The 18,299-nt window shown below is 65.2% G+C and overlaps 4 protein-coding genes across 7 annotated transcripts; 1 reads left to right on the top strand and 3 right to left on the bottom strand.

The window, feature by feature from the left end:
- Nucleotides 1–2,604: 2,604 nt before the first annotated feature.
- On the bottom strand, nucleotides 2,605–8,101 carry SLC34A3 (solute carrier family 34 member 3). Its single transcript, XM_074362742.1, has 13 exons — nucleotides 7,962–8,101; nucleotides 7,184–7,307; nucleotides 6,806–6,895; nucleotides 6,300–6,428; nucleotides 6,071–6,214; nucleotides 5,886–5,997; nucleotides 5,606–5,801; nucleotides 5,338–5,427; nucleotides 5,154–5,241; nucleotides 4,877–5,044; nucleotides 4,681–4,797; nucleotides 4,482–4,606; nucleotides 2,605–3,182 (listed from the first exon to the last, which is right to left on the bottom strand). The coding sequence occupies exons 1-13, from the start codon at nucleotides 8,067–8,069 to the stop codon at nucleotides 2,718–2,720; spliced, it is 1,956 nt and encodes a 651-aa protein (XP_074218843.1). The 5' UTR covers nucleotides 8,070–8,101; the 3' UTR covers nucleotides 2,605–2,717.
- Nucleotides 8,102–9,630: 1,529 nt separating this feature from the next.
- RNF224 (ring finger protein 224) lies at nucleotides 9,631–12,122 on the bottom strand. 2 transcript variants are annotated; one of them, XM_074362752.1, is made up of 2 exons: nucleotides 10,394–12,122; nucleotides 9,631–10,110 (listed from the first exon to the last, which is right to left on the bottom strand). In XM_074362752.1, the coding sequence occupies exon 2, from the start codon at nucleotides 10,107–10,109 to the stop codon at nucleotides 9,639–9,641; it is 471 nt and encodes a 156-aa protein (XP_074218853.1). In that variant the 5' UTR covers nucleotide 10,110; nucleotides 10,394–12,122; the 3' UTR covers nucleotides 9,631–9,638. The 2 variants fall into 2 exon arrangements, with proteins under 2 accessions (XP_074218853.1, XP_074218854.1); XM_074362753.1 differs by having other exon boundaries at nucleotides 9,631–10,537; nucleotides 11,421–12,122.
- Nucleotides 12,123–12,275: 153 nt separating this feature from the next.
- On the bottom strand, nucleotides 12,276–13,383 carry CYSRT1 (cysteine rich tail 1). The gene is made up of 2 exons (XM_045520818.2): nucleotides 13,201–13,383; nucleotides 12,276–12,996 (listed from the first exon to the last, which is right to left on the bottom strand). Exon 2 carries the CDS (start codon nucleotides 12,967–12,969, stop codon nucleotides 12,571–12,573), a length of 399 nt encoding a protein of 132 aa, XP_045376774.2. The 5' UTR covers nucleotides 12,970–12,996; nucleotides 13,201–13,383; the 3' UTR covers nucleotides 12,276–12,570.
- Nucleotides 13,384–15,401: 2,018 nt separating this feature from the next.
- Nucleotides 15,402–17,845, top strand: RNF208 (ring finger protein 208). 3 transcript variants are annotated; one of them, XM_074362751.1, is made up of 3 exons: nucleotides 15,649–16,154; nucleotides 16,360–16,580; nucleotides 16,964–17,845. In XM_074362751.1, exon 3 carries the CDS (start codon nucleotides 16,964–16,966, stop codon nucleotides 17,672–17,674), a length of 711 nt encoding a protein of 236 aa, XP_074218852.1. In that variant the 5' UTR covers nucleotides 15,649–16,154; nucleotides 16,360–16,580; the 3' UTR covers nucleotides 17,675–17,845. The 3 variants fall into 3 exon arrangements, with proteins under 3 accessions (XP_074218851.1, XP_074218852.1, XP_074218850.1); XM_074362750.1 differs by lacking the exon at nucleotides 15,649–16,154 and adding an exon at nucleotides 15,402–15,627 and having other exon boundaries at nucleotides 16,360–17,845; XM_074362749.1 differs by having other exon boundaries at nucleotides 16,360–17,845.
- The last annotated feature ends 454 nt before the right edge of the window (nucleotides 17,846–18,299 follow it).

The raw sequence follows: 18,299 nt of genomic DNA, 5'->3' as shown, positions 1-18,299 counted from the left end.
CTGCTTCACCATATAATCCATAACACCACAGCACCGTGGCAGACTGCGGTGGACAGTGTAGTACGGTATACCTAATGGGTGGGTGAAATCCTTGGGACAAGCAACATGCTGGCATAGAGATTCATCTTCACGTCCCCTCAGAAAGGTCTGCAGCTGCCTTGTGGGGATTGCAGTACTGACCCACAGGGTGAGTCAGCACCTCGAAGTGCTGGTCGGTCCCAGCAGGGCCTAGGGTACCAGCCCCCTCCCTTACACCCTTCCAGGAAGGTAGGCCCCAGGCCATGGCAAGTGGGATGTGCAGGGTCACTGCCTGGCACCCTGGGTCCTCACAGTGCCCTGCAAAGTAGCTCAGCTGCCCAAGCAGCAGTCTGCAAGGCCCTGGCACTGCAGCAGGGAGGCTTGGGCCTGGTAGCATGGTCTAGTCACAAATCCACAAATCACTGAGCGAAGGAGCAGCTCAGACTTTTCTCCAAGGGAGCTGGCACGAGCCTGGTGAGGTTGTCTTTGAAATGTGTATCAAAGCCTTCCTTCTTCTCCTCCCACTCCTGCCTGAGACCCCCACTGGAAAAGACCTCTGCTTCCTGTGATGGGTGGGCTGGGAGTTCCCTGTGGCATCCCCACTTTACAAGTAACAAAATAGAGATTATGTGGTGACACAGTGTGGAAAGGTGGACCTGCGTGGGGCAGGGGGGTCTGTGGCCTGGTGGGATGCCAGGCAGAGAGGGCCAGACACACAGGGAAGCCTGGGCTGGGGCAGTGGGAGTGCTGGGCACCTGGCCCTCCCGCCCCAGCCTGCAGCTGCTGGAGGCATCCACAAGGACACTGTTTACCGGTGGCCATGGTCCCAGCGGGAGGGTGCCTTACTGCCAGGCAGACTGTCCTTTGCGGCCTCAAAGGACCCAGGAGTCAGCCTTTGTGGGCGGCCTCACTCGCTCCCGGAAGGAGAGGTGCATGGGGCACTTTCTTCCCCTCTCCCCGCCTTCCCACTGAGGAGAGGGGGAGCTCCCAATATGTCCCCATGGAAGTAGCCAGGCCCAGCCCCTCCTCAGGGAACTTTCATGGGAGTGAGGCTTATGTCAGAACCACAGGAGCGTCCTGAGGTCACAAAAGTGGGGGGGAAGCCAAAAAGGGGTACATGAGCCTTCCCCAGGGGTCTTCCTCCCACGAGGCCCCTCGTGGCTCTCAGAACAGGTGGCTACCTCCTTCTGAGGCCAGAATGTGCCTCAGGTTCAGGAGACTTAGTAGCTTGTTGGCGGGCTGGGGTAGGGGAAACTGAGAGGGGTGGGGGGACATGGGGGCGCTGAGAGAACCCGAGAAGTGAAAGAACATGATCGTGGGCAGTAACTGGTTCTGGGGTCCCCTGGTCTCATCTTCCTGGCCGTTCACACCCATTCCCCCACTGGGTCTGGCGAGGCAAACCTGGGGGGGAGGCTGGGAAGGAAAGTGCCCCATCAGGGCAGCATCCCTGGACAGGAAGGAGGTGCCTGGCGGCCCCAGCAAACTAAGACATGGGGCAAATCAGACCCTGAGCGGGGTCAGCCCCTGTGCTTGCGGGTCTGCGCCTGCGCACCCCTCTCAGTGCACAAGTTCGAGGTGCAGGTTGAACGCGCTTCTGTCCCCGGGGTGCCGTGGGGTTGGGCTGGGGTTGTGGGCAGCCCTGGGCTGGAGAGGTGTCCGGTTACCAGCTGGCTGTCACACAAGCCTTCCTGTGTGGAAACCCAGCTCACTGAGAGGGGGGAACGGGGCCCGGGAGCGGCCCCCTCTCCACGCAGGCCACCGCCAGGTGGGCACGCGGACCAGAGTCCTTTGCTTGCCTCCCGGTGGAAGTGTTTTACACAGGTAAGGGCCTCTAGGGCGAGGGCTGCCAGGAGTCTCTGGCAGGACCGGCTTCCTGCTAGGTCTGGGTGGGGAACACTGAGCACCTGCTTTGCCCAGGCCCGCAGGGTGATGCCCCTGGCAGCCGGCCAGCTGCAGGCCTGCAGGCCGGTGGACCCCGGAAACTGCTTGCTGGCTTGCCCCCATCCCCCCCACCCCCACAGCCCTGCGCTCTGCAGCCCTGTAGGGGGAGAGAGAGGGAGGTAGAAGGGTGGTGGGGAGGAGTAGGGCGCCTTGGTTCCAGCAGGCTGTTACCCGTCCCCTCCCCCAATCCCCCACGCACCTGCAGGACTCTGGCCCCGCTGCAGCCACATGACTTCCTCCAGGCAGGCTGCTGACAGTGGCGCGGGACCACACAGAAGCTGCCCACGCGACCTTGGGGTGGCGGTGGGTGGAAGCCAGCCACCTTTCCTTCCTACACCCACAGGAAAAGCCCCGGCCACCTCCAGACTCCCTGGACCCCCAGCTTCTTGCTGTGGCAAGTCCGCTGCTTAGGGCCTTCTGTCCCTGGTGGCCGCTGAGAAGATCAGAGTTACAGCTTGGGGCTTCAGGGTCAGCTGTGTACCCGCAACTCCAGGGGCGGCCAGCTCCCTCCTGGGCTCAACGCCCTCACCACGTGCCCACTAGGGGTCAGCATGGGTGCGGCCTCACCCCAGCTCCCTGCAGAGGCAGGAGGGCACGGGTGGCCCTGACTAGCCCTGGGTTATGGAAGGGAAGACCACCCACACCTGGGTGCTGCCTTGTTTATTTGCAAAGAGGGTGATCCAGGCGACTCACAAGTCCACAGTGACTGGGATCACCCAGGGCACCCAGAGGTCAGCTGAGTGAAGGGTGCCCACCCCTCACAACTGCTGGGAGGCCAGGATCTCAGGGTTCTCGTAGCAGTGGGCCTCCTTGGCCGTGGCCTCAGGGGGGCTGCAGGCCTTGCAGGGGCAGCAGTGGCTGACCAGGCGGTCCCACGGCTCCAGAGAATGGAGCCAGAGGGGCAGCCAGGCCCAGGAGCGCAGGCATCGGGGCAGCCAGGCTGGCCGGCGTTGCTGCAGGATGGTGACCAGGATGACGAGGAGCACCAGCACCACCAGAGGCCCCCCAACTGCGGCCAGCACTGTGCCCCCTGCCAGGGAGAGCCCGAAGGCGGCCAGTGGCAGCAGCAAGAAGCTCAGCAGCAGGTAGGCGACGGCCACCCAGCGGTAGCGGGCGGTCAGGTCCCCGAAGCTCTTGGCCAGCGGGATGGGCAGCCGCAGGATGGGCACCATGTACCACAACAGGATGCCAGCCAGGTTGAAGAAGAAGTGGATGAGTGCCACCTGGAGGGTGGGAGGGCAGGCAGAGGTCAGGAGTCTGGGCCCAGGGTGCCGGGCCCCCCCTTCCTGGCAGAAAGGGAGCTAAGTCCAGAGTCTGTCTGGGTTCCTGCTTGTTCACCAGGACAGCCACCCAGGAGGGCAGATTCTGGCCACGTGTGGTGGGCATGCTCCTCCCGCAGCCCCTACACACTTGAGGGTGGGGAGCCGTGTGTGTCGTCTCCATGAGTTAAGTACATCACTTATGACCCCGTGGATTTGACTTTCCCCTGAGCTGGCTCAGCTGTCAATGCCTTGTCCACAGCCACCCTGCTCATTCTCATCCCGGAGTGGGCTTGGCTACCCAGCCCCGGGCTCTGTCCTGGCTCCTGTGGGGAGGAGTTGCAGGGCCACACATGGAGGGAACACATCTCCTGCCAGGGGTTGCCAGAGAAGGCGTGGAGTCCATGTGGTGGGTGCAGTCTGGAGGGCTTCCTGGAGGGGGTGGAGCAGGGCCCTGCACTGGGAGCTTCTGAACAGACAGAGGCAGAGCCAAGGCAGAAGAGTCAGTGGGAGTTGGGAAGGGCTGGGGCTTCTCCCGTGGGCAGCAGCCCAGAGAGATCCAGGTTGTCAGGAGCTGCACCTGTTTGGGTACCAGGGCAGAGGCAGTGATGGGGGAAGTTCGAGTCAGAGCAGTGGACCACCCACCGAGGGGGTGATTTGGAAAGAATGAGCAGGACTATGTGGGGCTGGTGCAGAGTTGGGGGCTAGAGGGGGGTGTCCTAGAGGCAGGATTGTGATGCCGCCAGGGTTTCTGGAGTGCCCAGCATAGGTGGGGCGGTCCCTCCCAGGAGGAGGATGAGCGGTCCAGGTAGGGATCTGTTGGGTTAAGGCCAATGAGGGTGGGAGCATCCTGAAGGTGGTGGCACAGAGGGGCTGGAGGGCCCCCAGGAACAGAGGGCCTCAAAGGAACACAGCCGGGAGTACGCAGTGGTCCTTGGGGGAGAAGCTGGGGAGGAGCTGCCAGAGAGCAAGGGGGGAGAAGGCAGCCCGGGACTACACTATCGTGGACATGTTTAAGTTGCAGAGGAAGAGGAGATGGTCTGGGGTCCCCAGAGATGCCCACGGGTCCCCTGGGGTCTGAGGAGGTTTAAGTGGGCAGCCAGTGGTGGGTCCCAGAAGAGTTTGAGCCTGAGACCCCAAGGCAGGCCTTCCACCCCCAGAGCACAGGGCTGGACAGGAGAGAACTGAACCTGCGGGGAAGCCCCAGGCCTCTGTTGGGAGTGGGAGGGGCCGGGGGAATGGCCGGGGTGAGGGGGCCGGTACCTGGACGGCGCTGAGCAGCATGTCCGCAGGGCTGGCCAGGGCGGCCAGCAGGGCCGTGGTGGTGGTGCCGATGTTAGAGCCCAGGAGGAGGGGGTACGCACGCTCCAGGCTGATCACCCCGAGCCCTGGAGGAGCCGGGGTCACATCGGGCCCCGGACCCCCGCCCCCAGGGCCAGGCGCCGCCCGCCCGCGCGCTCACCCATAAGCGGCACGATGGCGGCCGTGAAGACGCTGCTGCTCTGCAGCACGAAGGTCAGGCCGGCACCCACGAGGATGGCCATGTAGCCGCCGAGCCAGCTGAACGGGAAGGGGAAGTCTGGGGAGAGGAGCCAGTCACCCGCAGCCCGGCCTCCTCGGCCCCGCTCCTGCCCGCCCGGCTTTGAGCCCCGGCGCACCAGCGTTGACGACCGTCCTCACGGCCTGGGCGACACGCCCGCGCAGCACGGAGTTGAGCAGCTTGACGATAAGGACGAGGCAGGTGCAGAGCACGAGCAGGGAGGCGGCCAGCAGGATGAAGCCCACGGCCAGGTCCGTGAGCGCGGCGCCCACGAACAGGTGGTGGCCTGGGGGCAGGGCCGGGTGGGTGAGCGGCGGCCGGCGCGCGGGGCGGGGCGGGGCTGGGGCGGGGTGGGGCGGGGCGGGGCGGGGCGGGGGGCGGGCACCAGGCCTCACAGGGCAGCCGCTCGTCGGCGGCAGAGCTGTTCCTCTCTGCGCAGGGGCTGAAAGCGGCCGCTCTGCAGTGGCTGCTGTTCCCCACAGTCTGGGAAGACGACGGACGTTGGGCTCAGGGCGGGCTCAGAGTGGCCAGGCCTGGCTGATTGAGCGGGTCGGAGGTGGGGGGTCAAAGGCACCTCACCGTCTGCCCCCTGGTGCGGCACCATCGCTTAATGAGGCTGCTGTTGGTGGCGTTGCCTGTGGCGCTGCCGGTAATCACATCAGGGTCCAGCTGGGGGACAGAGGCGTCTACCTGGCCTTGGGTCCTCAGGACTCACCTGAAGCTCAGATGCCCGCAGCCCAGCCCGCTGTGCGCGCTCGACCCCCGCCCAAAGCAGGGCCCAGGCAACGCCTCCATCCCCCACGTGCCTGGGCACGTGGGCCCTGCCCAGAGCAGCAACCGGGCTCACCTGCACGATGAGGTGTGTGAGTGGCTGTGTCAGCACCTTGAGGATGTCGGGGGCGTGGCCCCCAGGCTGCAGGCTGGTGGCGCCCAGGGCCAGCGCGCTGAGCCTCTCCAGTGGGGCCATGGCGCCCTCCAGCGGCAGCAGGATCAGCACCGTCAGCCAGTTGAAGATGCCGTGCACGGCGGAGCCACCGAAGGCCCTGAGTTCACATGGAGTGGCCCGGTCGGAGGCCTCGGCCACAGCCGCGCCTGCAGCCCCTGGCCCTGCCCTTCCCCCGACTCACCTCCGAAACTCATCCCGGTCCCCTGACTGTGCCATCGAGACAAGAGTGCTGGTGATGGATGTACCCACGTTGACGCCCATGACGATGGGCACAGATGCCCGGACGGTCAGCACTGCGGGGGTGCCACGTCAGCCTCCCACACCCCACCCAGCCACCACCATCCCGGGAGGGGAGGGGGCACTCACGCTTGGAGGCCACCATGCTGACCACGATGGAGGAGGACGTGCTGGAGCTCTGCACGAGGACCGTGACCAGCACGCCGATGACCAGTCCAGCCACGGGATTGGACAGCACCATGTTGTCCTTGAAGATGTCTCCAGCTGCTTTGCCTGCACCAGGGAGAGAGGTGCACTGAGGCTGGGGAGGGCTGGCTGCCTGCCCCGCCCGCCCCCAGCAGCCTGGCCGGCCACTCACTGCCCAGGAGCTGGAAGGCAGAGCTGAGGATGTCCAGGGAGCAGACGAAGAGGTAGAGGCTGCCCAGGAGCCCACATGCCTTGAGGAAGCTGACGGCTGCCTGGACCACCCTGCCGGCCACGCTGAGCTCTGAAGACGCAGGGAAGGGCTGTCCTCTACCAATCCCAGCCTGCCCTCCCCAGCACCCTCCAGGTCCCTTGCTCCTCTGCCCCCCAGGATAGGGCCCGAGTCCCCCTCCTCTGTTCCTTGGGAGAGTGGCCCAGCGACAGCCCCTCAGGGCCTCCCAGAAGCCTGGCTGCCAGCAGCAGGAGGAAGAGGAGCAGAGTGGGCGGGGCATGGCAGTTGAGCTGTGGGACAAGGTCCCCCTGCAGTGGTCTGCATGGTGGGTTTCCCATGGCCTGTGGGGGAAACCGCCTCCTTGCTTTCTTCCCAAGAACCCTCTCCTTGCTCAGACCCTGGTAAGTCAGAGCCTCTTTCGGCCAGTTACCCAGCATTTTCAGACCTACCTTTCCAGGACTGGCCAGTGTCCTTCAGCTGAGGGAGGGCCCAGGGGTCCGTGTCCCCCTCTTCCGAGATGGGGGCAGAACCGGAGTTCCCTGCAGGGGTTGGGGTCAGGGAGGGCCAGGGACCTAGCTGTTTCCTGGAGACCTTCAGGTGGGGGAACTGCGGCATAGGGGCTTGGGATGAGGGACCAAAGCAGGAAGCGGGAAGGGGAGAGGGGTCCACCAACTGGTCTGGCCCTGACCGGAGTTGTCATGAGCCCCCATGGGCTCTCATGAAAACAGGCTGGAGCCCCTCTCCCGGCTTACCCAGAGCCATGGTTTAGGGGCCAGGTGAGTGGGCAGGGAGGCAGGCCGAGCTGGGGACTCTGGGGCTCCTGGTACCTGCATTTCCCAGACTCCGGTCCACCAGTCCAACTGTGTCCAGAGTAGGGGTGGGGACCTGGCCATCAGTGAGGGAATTCGGCATGGATTTCAGGCAGGGACAGACCCAGGCCCAGGTCCAGATCTGCTGGGGAAAGGGCAGGTCAGACAGCTCTTCCCCCTCCCCACCAGGCTCTAGGGTACCTCACTGCTGTTCTCCTGTCCCACTCACTGTTGGCCTCGGTGACCTTCCCCTTTCTCCATCCACAGGGGGATGGCTACATTGCCTCAAGTGGCTGTCAGGCAGGCCTGGTCCAGCTTAGGGGGGCAGAGGTGAGGGAGCCCTAGATTTACTGCTGGTTCTGGCTGGAAGGAGGCCTGGTGGGCAGCCCAGGGTGCTGGGGTGTGGGCCGGAAGTGGCTGGGAGCCGGGGGCCTCTCCTATCAAGGGTCACGGAGGCCACTGCCGATGGTTGCCGCAGAAGCTTTAGCATTTGACACCCGATGGCAACATCTCTGCCTGGTGAGGGCCCTTTGCCCGCTGATGGGTGCAGGACAAGGGGCTCAGGAGCCCCCAGCCAATCCTCAGGGCTCCCCCCTTCAGCCTGCTGGACCTGGAGCCCCCGTCCAGCCCCTACCTTGACTCCCAGGCCCCAGGGCCCAGGTCCCCCTCCCTCCTGCTGCCCCTAAGCTGGTCTCTCACCCTCAGCACCTGGAGGCTCAGAGGGGAGCCGCAGCCCTGGGCCTGGAGGTCACCCAGCCCTGACCCCAGGGGCCCCCCTGGCTCTAGAAGCTCCTACCTGTGTGGGTAGTGAGGGGCACCTTCGGGGAGGAGACTCAGGGTAGGAGCAGCTGCAGGTCAAAGATCCGCTGGGCGCACACATGACCCGCTGTGTACTGAGCCCCATTAATGTTTACCCAGGAGCTGAGGCCCCCGAGGGGTACCATCGAAGCTCCAGGTGTCTGCCTCATCCAGGTCCCGCTGTCACCCAGGGTGTTGCAGGGCTGAGCAACTGGCCCTTCCTGCTGGACCTCCACAAGCAGACGCCTCTGTGGTACTACTGGACACTGCATGCTGCCTGCCAAGGCCTGGCAGGATGCTGGCCTGGGGACCCCTGAGGAAGTCTGCCCTGAGCCTTGCAGACCTTATTGTGGTCTTCCTGCCCCGGTCAGATGGCACCAAGTGGGTGGGGAGGGCGGGCCTTTCCATGTGACCCGGGAGGGCACCAGCCCCGGAGGTCATCCAGTTCAGGTCTGGGTTTGGGCAGGGCTGGCCCTGGCAGAGCTCCCAACAGGCTCATCCCCAGTGGTGGCCAGCAAGGGTCACATTCATGGGTGCCGTGCCTCTGTCTGCCAGTGGGAGGGCGAGGCCCCTCCCCAGGCCTCATTGCTGCCCAGCCCACTGCCGGACCCCACCTGGACCAGAAGGCTTGGCCCAACCTGTTCTCTCCCCGGCTGACACCTGACTGGCCCTCTTGCTTGTGGGATGCCCCCTATTGCGGTCAGTCCCCTTCCTGCCCCTGCTGGAGCTGGGCACCCCCGTCTCAGGCCTAGTCTTCCAAACACCTTGCTGGCTGCCCACCGACCGCTGTGCCCAGAGGACTTTGACCCCTGGAAGGAGGTTTCTGAGTGTCCTCTCAGCACATTCTCTTTTCCGTGTCTCCCATCCTGCCACCCACTGCCCTGGCCCAGCCCAGCAGCCCTCCCAGGGCTCCTGAGTGACAGCTCCTTCCTGTGTGGGGGCGGGGCTGTTGCAGCCGGGTTGGTGGGTGTCTGCATCCGTAGTCTCCGGCACCTGCTCTGCTCCCCTTGCACGGTCTGCATGGTGGCCACTGGGAGGTAGAAGGAAGCCGAGAGCCCAGCGTGGGGGTGGGTGGCAGCTCTGAGCAGTGCCATCTCGGGCCTGTCCCCACCTCGCTGGGCCTGGAGCTCCTTGGACACCTTTTACAGCGGTGACTGTGCCTGCAGACGACCCTCCCGAACCAGCGTCCGGCACACGGTGGGAGCTCAGTGAGCTCAGCCGAGTGAATGAACTTCACAGGGCTGCCTCACAGGCCAGAGGTGAAGGAAGTGGCCCTCCCTCCGCTGCCAGCTCACACCTCTGGGACATTTCGTTGAGGAGGGAAACTGCTCCAACATGACCAGGACTAGCCTTTTCTGGGCCCCGGCCCTCCGACCTGCAGCCCAGACCCCAGGGACTGGCCATCAGATCCTTTCAGGAGCCATGCTCTGCATTTGGTCCAGGCGAGACTCTGACGGCAGTGCCCCACCCTCTGCTGCACACAGGGGCCTGGGAATCCTGGCTGGGATTCCAGCCTCTGCAGAGTCTCCTGGTACTCTGGGCACAGCTACAGGCCTTAGGCCCCCGAGGGGTGGCACCCAGGACACTCTGCTCCCAGGCTGCTCCCGGCTGCCCGTGCCGCAGTCAGAGGTTCTGAGGCAGGCCTGGCGCAGGCAGCAGCTCCCCTGCCGGGAGCTCAGACCTCAGGACTGCCCAGGGGGGCCCAGCAGAGGCTGCTGCAGCTCCCGCAGCAGCATCTAGGCCGGGGGAAGTGGGGCTGGGGGCCCAAGCTGGGGCAGAGCCCGGCCGGCTGCTGAGTGATGGCAGTGCTGCCTTTGAGGGGTGTGGGTGGCTGGGGTTCCACGCGAGACGGCTCCCACTCCGCCTTGACGGCCAGGAAGGCGGCCAGGTCGAGGTCCAGCATGGCCACCCCTCCGCGGGGCGTGGGCGTGCTCTGGCGGCACTGAGGGCAGGGGATCCAGCGCTGCTCGTGGGCTGGCGTGTCAAGCCGCCGCACACACGCCTGGCAGAAGGTATGGCCACAGTAGAGGCGGCGTGGCAGGTGCCCAGCGAGGTCATAGGCCGAGTAGCAGATGATGCAGTCACCTCGTGGGGTCCCTGCGGCTGTGCCCTCTTCAGTGGCCCAGGGACCCTCTGGCTGCAGCATCCTGGGGGAGGCATGCAGGAGAGATGCAGTTCCCCCTCCCTGCCTCTGCAAGTGCCCTACATGGTTTGGGTCTCAGCACCGGGAGCTCACCCTAGAGGACAGGAGCCCAGGCCTCCACAGACCTGGAGGCTGAGTGGTGGCCACTGGGGCTAGCAGACGCCAGGGTCTGGGTGCAGCCTGGGTTCCCGTGGCTGCTGGCTGGGCAGCATCCTGGCCTGCTGTTCGCACCATCTCCGGCCCCCACCCACCCACCCCAGCCTGCCTGAGCCCCAGGCCTCTCTTACCTGCATCCGCTCTGCTGGGTGCCTATGCCCAGCCAGAGGGTGGCCAGGGTGGGGTGGAGGGGACCCAGGGTGCCCTGCGGCTCCCTCCTTGGGGCTCGCGTTACTGGTTGAGCACAGACCAGTCAGCAGGGAGGCAGGTGGTGGCTGCGGGCAGACATGGGCTCCCCTTTCAGCCACAAAGAGCTTGCAACTAGATCCATCGGCACCACCAACTCAGCAGGAGATAAGGTGCCCCCTATTCCAACCGCCCCGCCCGTCTACGCTCAGACCCCGCTCCACTAACCCCTCACCCAGGCCTCAGTGTCGCCCCTCAACACTGCCCATTTTCTCACCTTGTCCAAAACCCGCGCACTCATGCTCACTCGTGTCCCATTAACCCCTACCCCCAACAATGGGAGAGCTTTTTGTTTTTCAGTTCAAGCTCTTAATTCAGGCATCACTTTCTCCAGGAAGCCTGCCAGGACTCCCACCAGTTCAGCGCCCTGAGGGGTCCTGCTGCTCCGTGGCTCAATCACTTTGTGCATGTCCCTGTGGACTTGTCCCAGTGCCTTTGTCCCTGCCTGGGCTGGGCCTGTTGTGTTCCCATTATGGGGCAGTGGCCAGCCCCACAAGGCTCCAAGGAGGCCTTCAGGCACTGGTGTGGAGATCCCCGCTCACACACACACAGACCACCCAGAAACTCCCTGAGAGGGAGGGCACCATAGGAAGCCCTGGACGCCCCCATCAGAGGCTGCCTGCCCCTAGCATCCACCTGGCCAAAGCCCCTGGGCCAGTCCAGTTACAAGGACTGTGTGCACAGGATAATAGGGTGTGTGGGGAGGGGTTGGGACGGGGTCAGGACCTCCAGGACCCTCTCTGCCCGGCTAGGGAAGGCCAGGGGTCAGAGGGGCCCTCTCTTTATTCCTAGCACCCCAGCAGTCTGTCCCCAGCCTCCTGGACTGGTCAGATGGGTTTTTGTGGCTGGCCTGAGTAGGGCAATCTTCTTGTAGGGGCCAGCCATAGGGCAGGGGCTTGGATCCTGGCATACCTGTGTCCCTTTGCAGTCAGGCCACTGATGTGTCTGCCCACACCTGAGACCGGTCCTGCCATGTGGCCAGTCACCAGGGGTCAGAGGAGGGCCAGCACCAGGACCAGTCCTTCCTGCAAGGCCAGCTCAGCTTCCTCCTCCAGCTTTCTCCGCCTGGCCCCAAAAATGTAAGGGTGCCCAGAGCCGCCCCCCCACCGCTCACACTCCACACCAGCATCCTCGCCTCACCCAGGTGCCGAGCTGCTCAGCTCCTCCCACGTCCCCTGACACAGTTGTGCTACGCTGCTTGGACAGGTGGGAGGCGGGTCTGGTCCCACATCTTTGCCCACTCGCCCACCCCGCCAGGAAGCCCGGGCCCCAAAGGCAGGACAGCAGGGAGTCACACACAGCAGTTGTTCAGAAACTGGATGTTTTGAGGGAAACCAGAAAAATGCCCAGCTGAGGTAGGGCAGTGACTCACAGGTGGGCAGGGCTTGGTGCTGGCCGCCTGGGCACCCCTCCCAGAAACCTGCCAGTGCTGGTCCCTCCCACCACTTGGCCGCCACCCTGGTCCTCTTCCTGGAGGCTTCTCCTGGGCTCTACCCACCCAGGACCACGCACAGCATCCTTCTGCTGTCTGACCCACTGACTGACCTGTCTCCCAGGCTCAGCCTTGGCCCGGGGAACGCAGTGCAGCTCAAACCCAGGCCTGTCCAGCTTTTCTCAGGGCAGACCTGAGACCTGCAGTGCAGGTTAGGTGGTCAGGAGACAATGGCTTCCCCACCCCCAAATGTCCCGTAGAAGCTGGCAGCCCGTGATGTCTAGCCTGGGAACCCTCCCAAAAGGGGCAGCAGCAAGGGAGAAGAGTCGCCGAAACAAAGCTCACTCTGCTTTATTGCCTGGGCCCTGGGCCTTGAAGGGGTAGTCAAGAGTGTCCCCAGGGCTGCCACTGCAGCCGGCACTCAGGGCTCTGTTTTGGGGGCATGAGCTGAGATGTTAGCCTTCTTGGCAAGTAGGTGCCCCTGGCCAGGGTGGGGTGCGGCCAATGCCCATGACTGTCCCAGTGGCTGTCCCAACAGTCTGGGCACCACTGTGGTCGCCTGAGCAGAGGCCAGCCCGGCTGCTGTGCCAGGGGTCCAGCGGCAGGCCCCACGGCCTGGCGGGGGCCAGGCTAGGAGACGACGCAGCAGCAGCTGTGGCAGCGGCAGAAGCGGGGGCAGTGGCAGCAGGAGCAGCAGGGACAGCAGCAGCAGTGGTGAGCGATGTCATCGCCGCGCCCAACTGGCGGCAGGTCCGCATATGTCAGTCCTGCTGGGCGCTGCCCACTGCTGTAGGGGTTGCCGGGTGGCTGCCAGGCCTGCTGGCCCTGGATGGAGGTGGCCCCCTTGGCCCCCTTGGGCCCTGGGGCCTCCTTGGCGGGTTCCAGGGTGCAGGGCCCCAGAGGCACAGGCTGCGACTCTGAGGAGAATGGAGCCGCCTCCAGCTGCTGCCCCAGGTCAGGCCTCAGGTGAGCCCGCGGGATGCTGATGTGGGCATACGGGTTCTTGACCATCATGTCGTGGGGGTCCATGGCCCAGCCTGGCAGGGGTGGCAGAGGCTGTGGAAATGCCAAGAGTGTTCAAGGCCTGTGTGTCAGTGCACGTGCAAGGAGGCGAGTGTCTCCCAGCTGTGCCCCAGGGGTCCTCTGCCTTCCCTGAGAGGCAGTGCCTTGCGATGGAGCTGGGTTGGGGTGGGGGAGGCTGGAAGATGCAGCTAAGCTGGTCCTGGGTGGGTCGGGGGAGCCCCTCAGCTCAGGACTCACCTGAAGTGGTGATGGTAGCAAGGAGTCCTCTTGTCCTCTGGGCCAGGTCCCAGTGTCTGTGAGCTGAGGGACTGGCTGCTGCCTTTTCCCTACTGGGGAGGGGCGGGGCCATGGGCGGGGCTCCCAGACGGGGTTCCCAAGATCCCAGGAGGCCCAGCTCTTCCAGCACAGTGCCCACCCACCCTTCCTTTTTCAGATGGGTGGTGGCCAAGGCCTGGGCTCTGAGGGACATTGCCATTCGGGGTGACTCAGACTCAACGCATCTGGGGCATGTCCTGGCCCTCCTGGATTGCAGGTCACTGGGGTCAGGCCCGCGGAGGTCAGGCCCGCAGAGTCCAGGCCTGCAGGTTGTCTGGGGTCCCCGGGCAACACTCACACACCTCAAAGCCCCTGCTTTGAAGCAGAAGGAAGAGGTGCCCACTGTCACTCACAGCTTCGACCTCGCAGGCAGAGATCAAGGTGTTTGTGAACAGACTGCGCGGAGCTTTGCTGTTTTTTAACTGATAAAAAATGTTTGATTTACTTACTTTTGCCAATAAAACGTACTTAAGATTGGCGACATGGGCTTCATACACAAGTGACGCTTCTAGCTCATACAAGAAACTACGGTTTCCCTTTGCGGTCGGCTCGTGGGCCCCAAGTCCCTCCTCAGCATCCCCGTCCTTGGCCCTTGCACCCCCTCCCACCTTCATCTGTAAGGTGGCACATAGCGTGCGCCATACAGGGTCGCTGTAGACGGGGGTGACAGTGGATGTGAGCACGTGAGTTTGGGCCTGGCACTGGTAAGCTCCCTCTGGGGCGACCGGGGCAGTGGGGTGCGGCCTGGACCCACACCCCTAACCCGTGGAGCTCGCGGGGGAACCCCCAGGAAGGGTGGGATCAAACCAGACGGGGCCCAGAGGCCAGGTGATCAGAGTGGCCTGTGTGGGGCCGGTCAGACCGGTCTGGACACAAGTTCTACCGATGGGGCACCGGATACGGGGCGAAATGGGCCAGGAGACCCGGACTTAGAAGGAAGGCGACAGAGGCCCACTGCGCAGGCGCCGGAAACCCCGCCCACCACCCCTACAGACTCTGCTCCTCGCTGAGAGGCGGAGGCTGGCGCATGCGCAAAACAGATCGGGCTGGGGGTGAAGGAGGCTGGTGGGAACTTTATTCCCCAGAAGTCTCCGCGCTCGACGGTTGCCCCAAAGATCCGGTTCGGGGTCAGCTGGCCTCAGACCGTCCGGGATGGGCTTGGGCCGCCCAGCTCTGAAACGCCCGGATCGGGAGGCTTGCATTGGGCTGGACCTCATCCCTAGGGGCGGGGCCGCGGTCAGGGAGTAGGGCCTGGTGGCCGGTGCCACTTTGAATGCGTTCCCAGAGTGTGCATGAGATGAGCAAAGCCCTTGGCCGAGGCTGGACCCCCGGCCCTCCGCTGTCCGGGGCTGCCTCGGTTGCCCTATCTTCCTGCCAGGGCCCCATAAGGCCCTCGCCGCCCCTCCCACAGGCACCTGCTCTCCCTGAATGGCGGAGTAAACTGAGGCACAGGCCTGAGGTTGCAAAGAGCCGCAAATTCAAACGCTATGGGCGAGGGCTACCTCTCCAGCCCAAGTGGGCCCCTTCATCAGGAACACTGATCTCTCTGGGCTCTGCCGCTCTGCAGGACTGGGAGCTAGGTCTCTAGCCAGGTGCAGTTTGGACTGTACAGAGGAGAGGAGCTGTGGCCAGAAGAGGCTGGGGCTGTTCAGAGTCAGGTGCAGGGCCCAGTGCCAGTCAGAGGAGTGCCAGCATGCCACATGGTGGCCCTGGCAGGTCAGGAAAAGGCACTCTAGAGGCCCCTGCAGCCCTGGCCCCCTGCCCTGTAGTTGCCAGCATGTTCTCCCTCTCACTTGAGGGCTCCTCACAGGCAGAGGGTATATCCCAAGGGAGCTGGGGAGGCTGGCCTGAGGAGGAAGCAGAAAGGAATGGGGCCTCTCTGCTGGGTGGGGTCAGGTTAGCACACAATTGTGTGACAACCCAGCACTTGCTGCCCTGACGAGATGCCAGAAAGGGCCACCCCACCCTGTGTAGGTACGTGACCTCTGTGAGCTGGCCGACGGTGGCCTGACCGACTGTCTGACCTTCTGCAGACCTCTCACACCACCCATCTGTCCAGCTGCCCTGCCCTGGGAGCTTGCTCCCAACCACTGTTACTCCCTCGATGCCACCCCTGCTCATGCTCATACGGTCACATTGCCCTCTTGGAGCCTGCCAGCGCTGGAAACACCCCGGTGCACCTGTGAGCCAGAAAGCCCCGGAAGCATTCCCACTGGTGGCCAAGTGGAAAGACAAGCAGAGACCGTGACTCTCTGGCGGGACACAAGGCAGTCCCAGGGTGGGGTCCTGGGAACCAGCTTTCCTGGGACCACCCCTGGACTCTCTTCTTCCCTTCCTCCCTCTGGCACTGTGAGACCTCAGAGCAGGATTTCCCCTCCAGAACTGGGGTGGGGGTCTTGACCAGGACCCAGGGTCAGCCAGGCAGGGACGGGGTTAGGGAGACTGGAGGTGGGGACGCCGCGGGGGTCCTGACTCGCACGCTGCCAGCGGGGGTGTGGGGAGGGGGAGGGCGACCCCGAGAGCCGGCGCCAGGCCCGCGGTGGATCGAGGGGCGGCTGAGAGACTGGCCCCGCCCCGCGGACCCCGCGCGGGTCCCCAGACAGGGGGTGGCGCTGCGGGCGCGGGCGGGCGCCGCGCGCACTGCGGTCCCCGCGCCTCCGCCGCAGAGCGCGCCACGCTCCGCACGCACCTGCCGCCGCCGCGCCGAGCCCCGTGCCCCGCGCCCCCGTGAGCCGCCGCGGCCACGCCATCGCCCGAGGTCGCCGCCTGAGCCTCCGGAGCCGCCGGGCCAAGGCGCGGGCGCCGCATCCGGGCCTGCCTTTTGAGACAACCTCTGCGGCGGCGGCGCGCGGCCGGGGGACGCCAGGCTGGGGCAGGTGAGTGCGGGCGGGGCGGGACAGCGCGGGGTCGCCACTCGCTGGCCCCCACTCCTGGGCAGAGGTCGGGCTTGGGGGGCGGGGGTTGGGGAGGGGGCTGGGTTCGGAGTCCAGCGAGGGTCAGGGTCAGAGGTCGGGCGCCCTGTCTTTTGTGCAGGATGAGGGTGGGCCTGGGCGCTGCCCTCACGCTGTCTCTCACCTGCAGCTCAGGCCTCGTCCAGGCCTCTCCTCTGCTCCCACCGCCGCCCGGTTTCCTCCGCAACCAGGGCTCAGGCTAGCTGCCTTCCCTGGGCGCCCTGTCCTGGAGCCATGGGGCCCACCTAGCCCCTGCCTGCCCGGATGTCCCGGCCCCGGGACTGCTGATCTCGGCTGCAGGGGGACCCCCCCCAACGCCCCCTCGCCAGCCTCGGCAACTGGAGACCCTGGGTGAGCCCCTGGGCCCGACTGCCAGCCCAGGGCAGCCTCCCACGCCCCCCTGCCCCTGCTCCTCTCCCCCTCCCCCGCCCCTTTCTCCTCCTTCTAGGACTGGACCAGAGAAGCCACTGTGGCCACTGGGGGGGGCCCTTCCCCCCAAGTTCTTGCCAGCCACCCCCAGGAGTCCACAGGGCGGCCAGGGTCCCCACCAGGCCTGGCGGGACCAGGATGCTGCCCCCTCCCCTCCCCCCCGGCCCCACCCAACTCTCCCATCCACCCGAACACCCAGTCTGACTGGAGACAGCCGGATGCCGGCTGACCCTGGGCCAGAGGCGGGCAGTGGCTGGCCAGGGTTCCTCATGTCCTGCCTGAAGGGCCCCCATGTCATCCTCAAGATGGAGGCCATGAAGATCGTCCACCCTGAGAAGTTCCCCGAGCTGCAGGCGGCCGCCCCCTGCTTCCCACCTGCACCCCGGCCCACCCCGGCTCTGGCACCCAAGCGAGCCTGGCCCTCAGACACAGAGATCATCGTCAACCAGGCATGTGGGGGGGACATGCCTGCCTTGGAAGGGGCACCCTGTACCCCACCCCTGCCACGTCGGTCCCGCAAGGGCAGTGCGGAGCTGGGCTTCCCCCGAGTGGCACCCGCGGACGAGGTCATCGTGAATCAGTATGTGATTCGGCCTGGCCCTGCTGCCTCAGGGGCCCCGGCAGCAGCGGCACCAGCCGCGGGTGAGCCTCTCGAGTGCCCCACCTGCGGCCACACGTACAACGTCACTCAGCGGCGGCCCCGCGTGCTGTCTTGCCTGCACTCTGTGTGTGAGCAGTGCCTGCAGATTCTCTACGAGTCTTGCCCCAAGTACAAGTTCATCTCCTGTCCCACCTGCCGCCGTGAGACTGTGCTGTTCACTGACTACGGCCTGGCTGCGCTGGCTGTCAACACGTCCATCCTGAGCCGCCTGCCACCTGAGGCGCTGACCGCCCCATCCGGTGGCCAGTGGGGGGGCGAGCCTGAGGGCAGTTGCTACCAGACCTTCCGGCAGTACTGTGGGGCCGCGTGCACCTGCCACGTGCGGAACCCGCTGTCTGCCTGTTCCATCATGTAGTGCCCACTCACCCACCGCCCACCGGTCCTCGCTCGCTGCTTCTTCAGGGATCTGGCCCTGCCCTGTTGCCCGCTGACCCCTTGCCCACCACAGCTTCTGGCCCCCACCTGCGTGGCATTGTCGCCGCAGCCAACTTTGCCATTAAAACTCTTTGCCAAAGTTTGCACCTTGTTCCCTGGACTGAAGCCTTGGTCTGTGCACGGGCCTGGGCCAGGGTGGGTACCCAGGGCTACCGCCCAGACAGGGTCCCCGCTGGAGCAGCCAGAGGAAGGCCCAGTGCTGCTTGGGGGTAGGCCTGCTCTGCTCGCTGGGGGCCAGGCTGGGCCAGGCGTGCTGCTTGGGAGGGCTGGGCCTGACTGTGTGCGTGTGTGCGTGAAGGCCCTGTGCATCTGCACAGAGCCAGCTGCTTGTATGCACCAGGCAGGACTGTGTGGGCAGGTGCGCAAAGCAGGCCCAGCCAGGCAAAGGGAGGCCATCTCCTCTGTACTGCCCGCTGAACGTGAGTGCAGCCCATAGGCAGACAGCTCCGTCCAGCCGGCTCCTGGTGCCCGCCTGGCCCTCTGAGGTGGTGTGAGAAGGGCCTACGGGCCAGTCTGAGCCGAGGCTGGGACACAGGCTGGCTGCA

The sequence above is a fragment of the Camelus bactrianus genome, chromosome 4 (genome assembly GCF_048773025.1).
Source record: "Camelus bactrianus isolate YW-2024 breed Bactrian camel chromosome 4, ASM4877302v1, whole genome shotgun sequence".
Taxonomy (NCBI): Eukaryota; Metazoa; Chordata; class Mammalia; order Artiodactyla; family Camelidae; genus Camelus; species Camelus bactrianus.
This window is presented reverse-complemented; position numbering and strand designations above follow the sequence as displayed.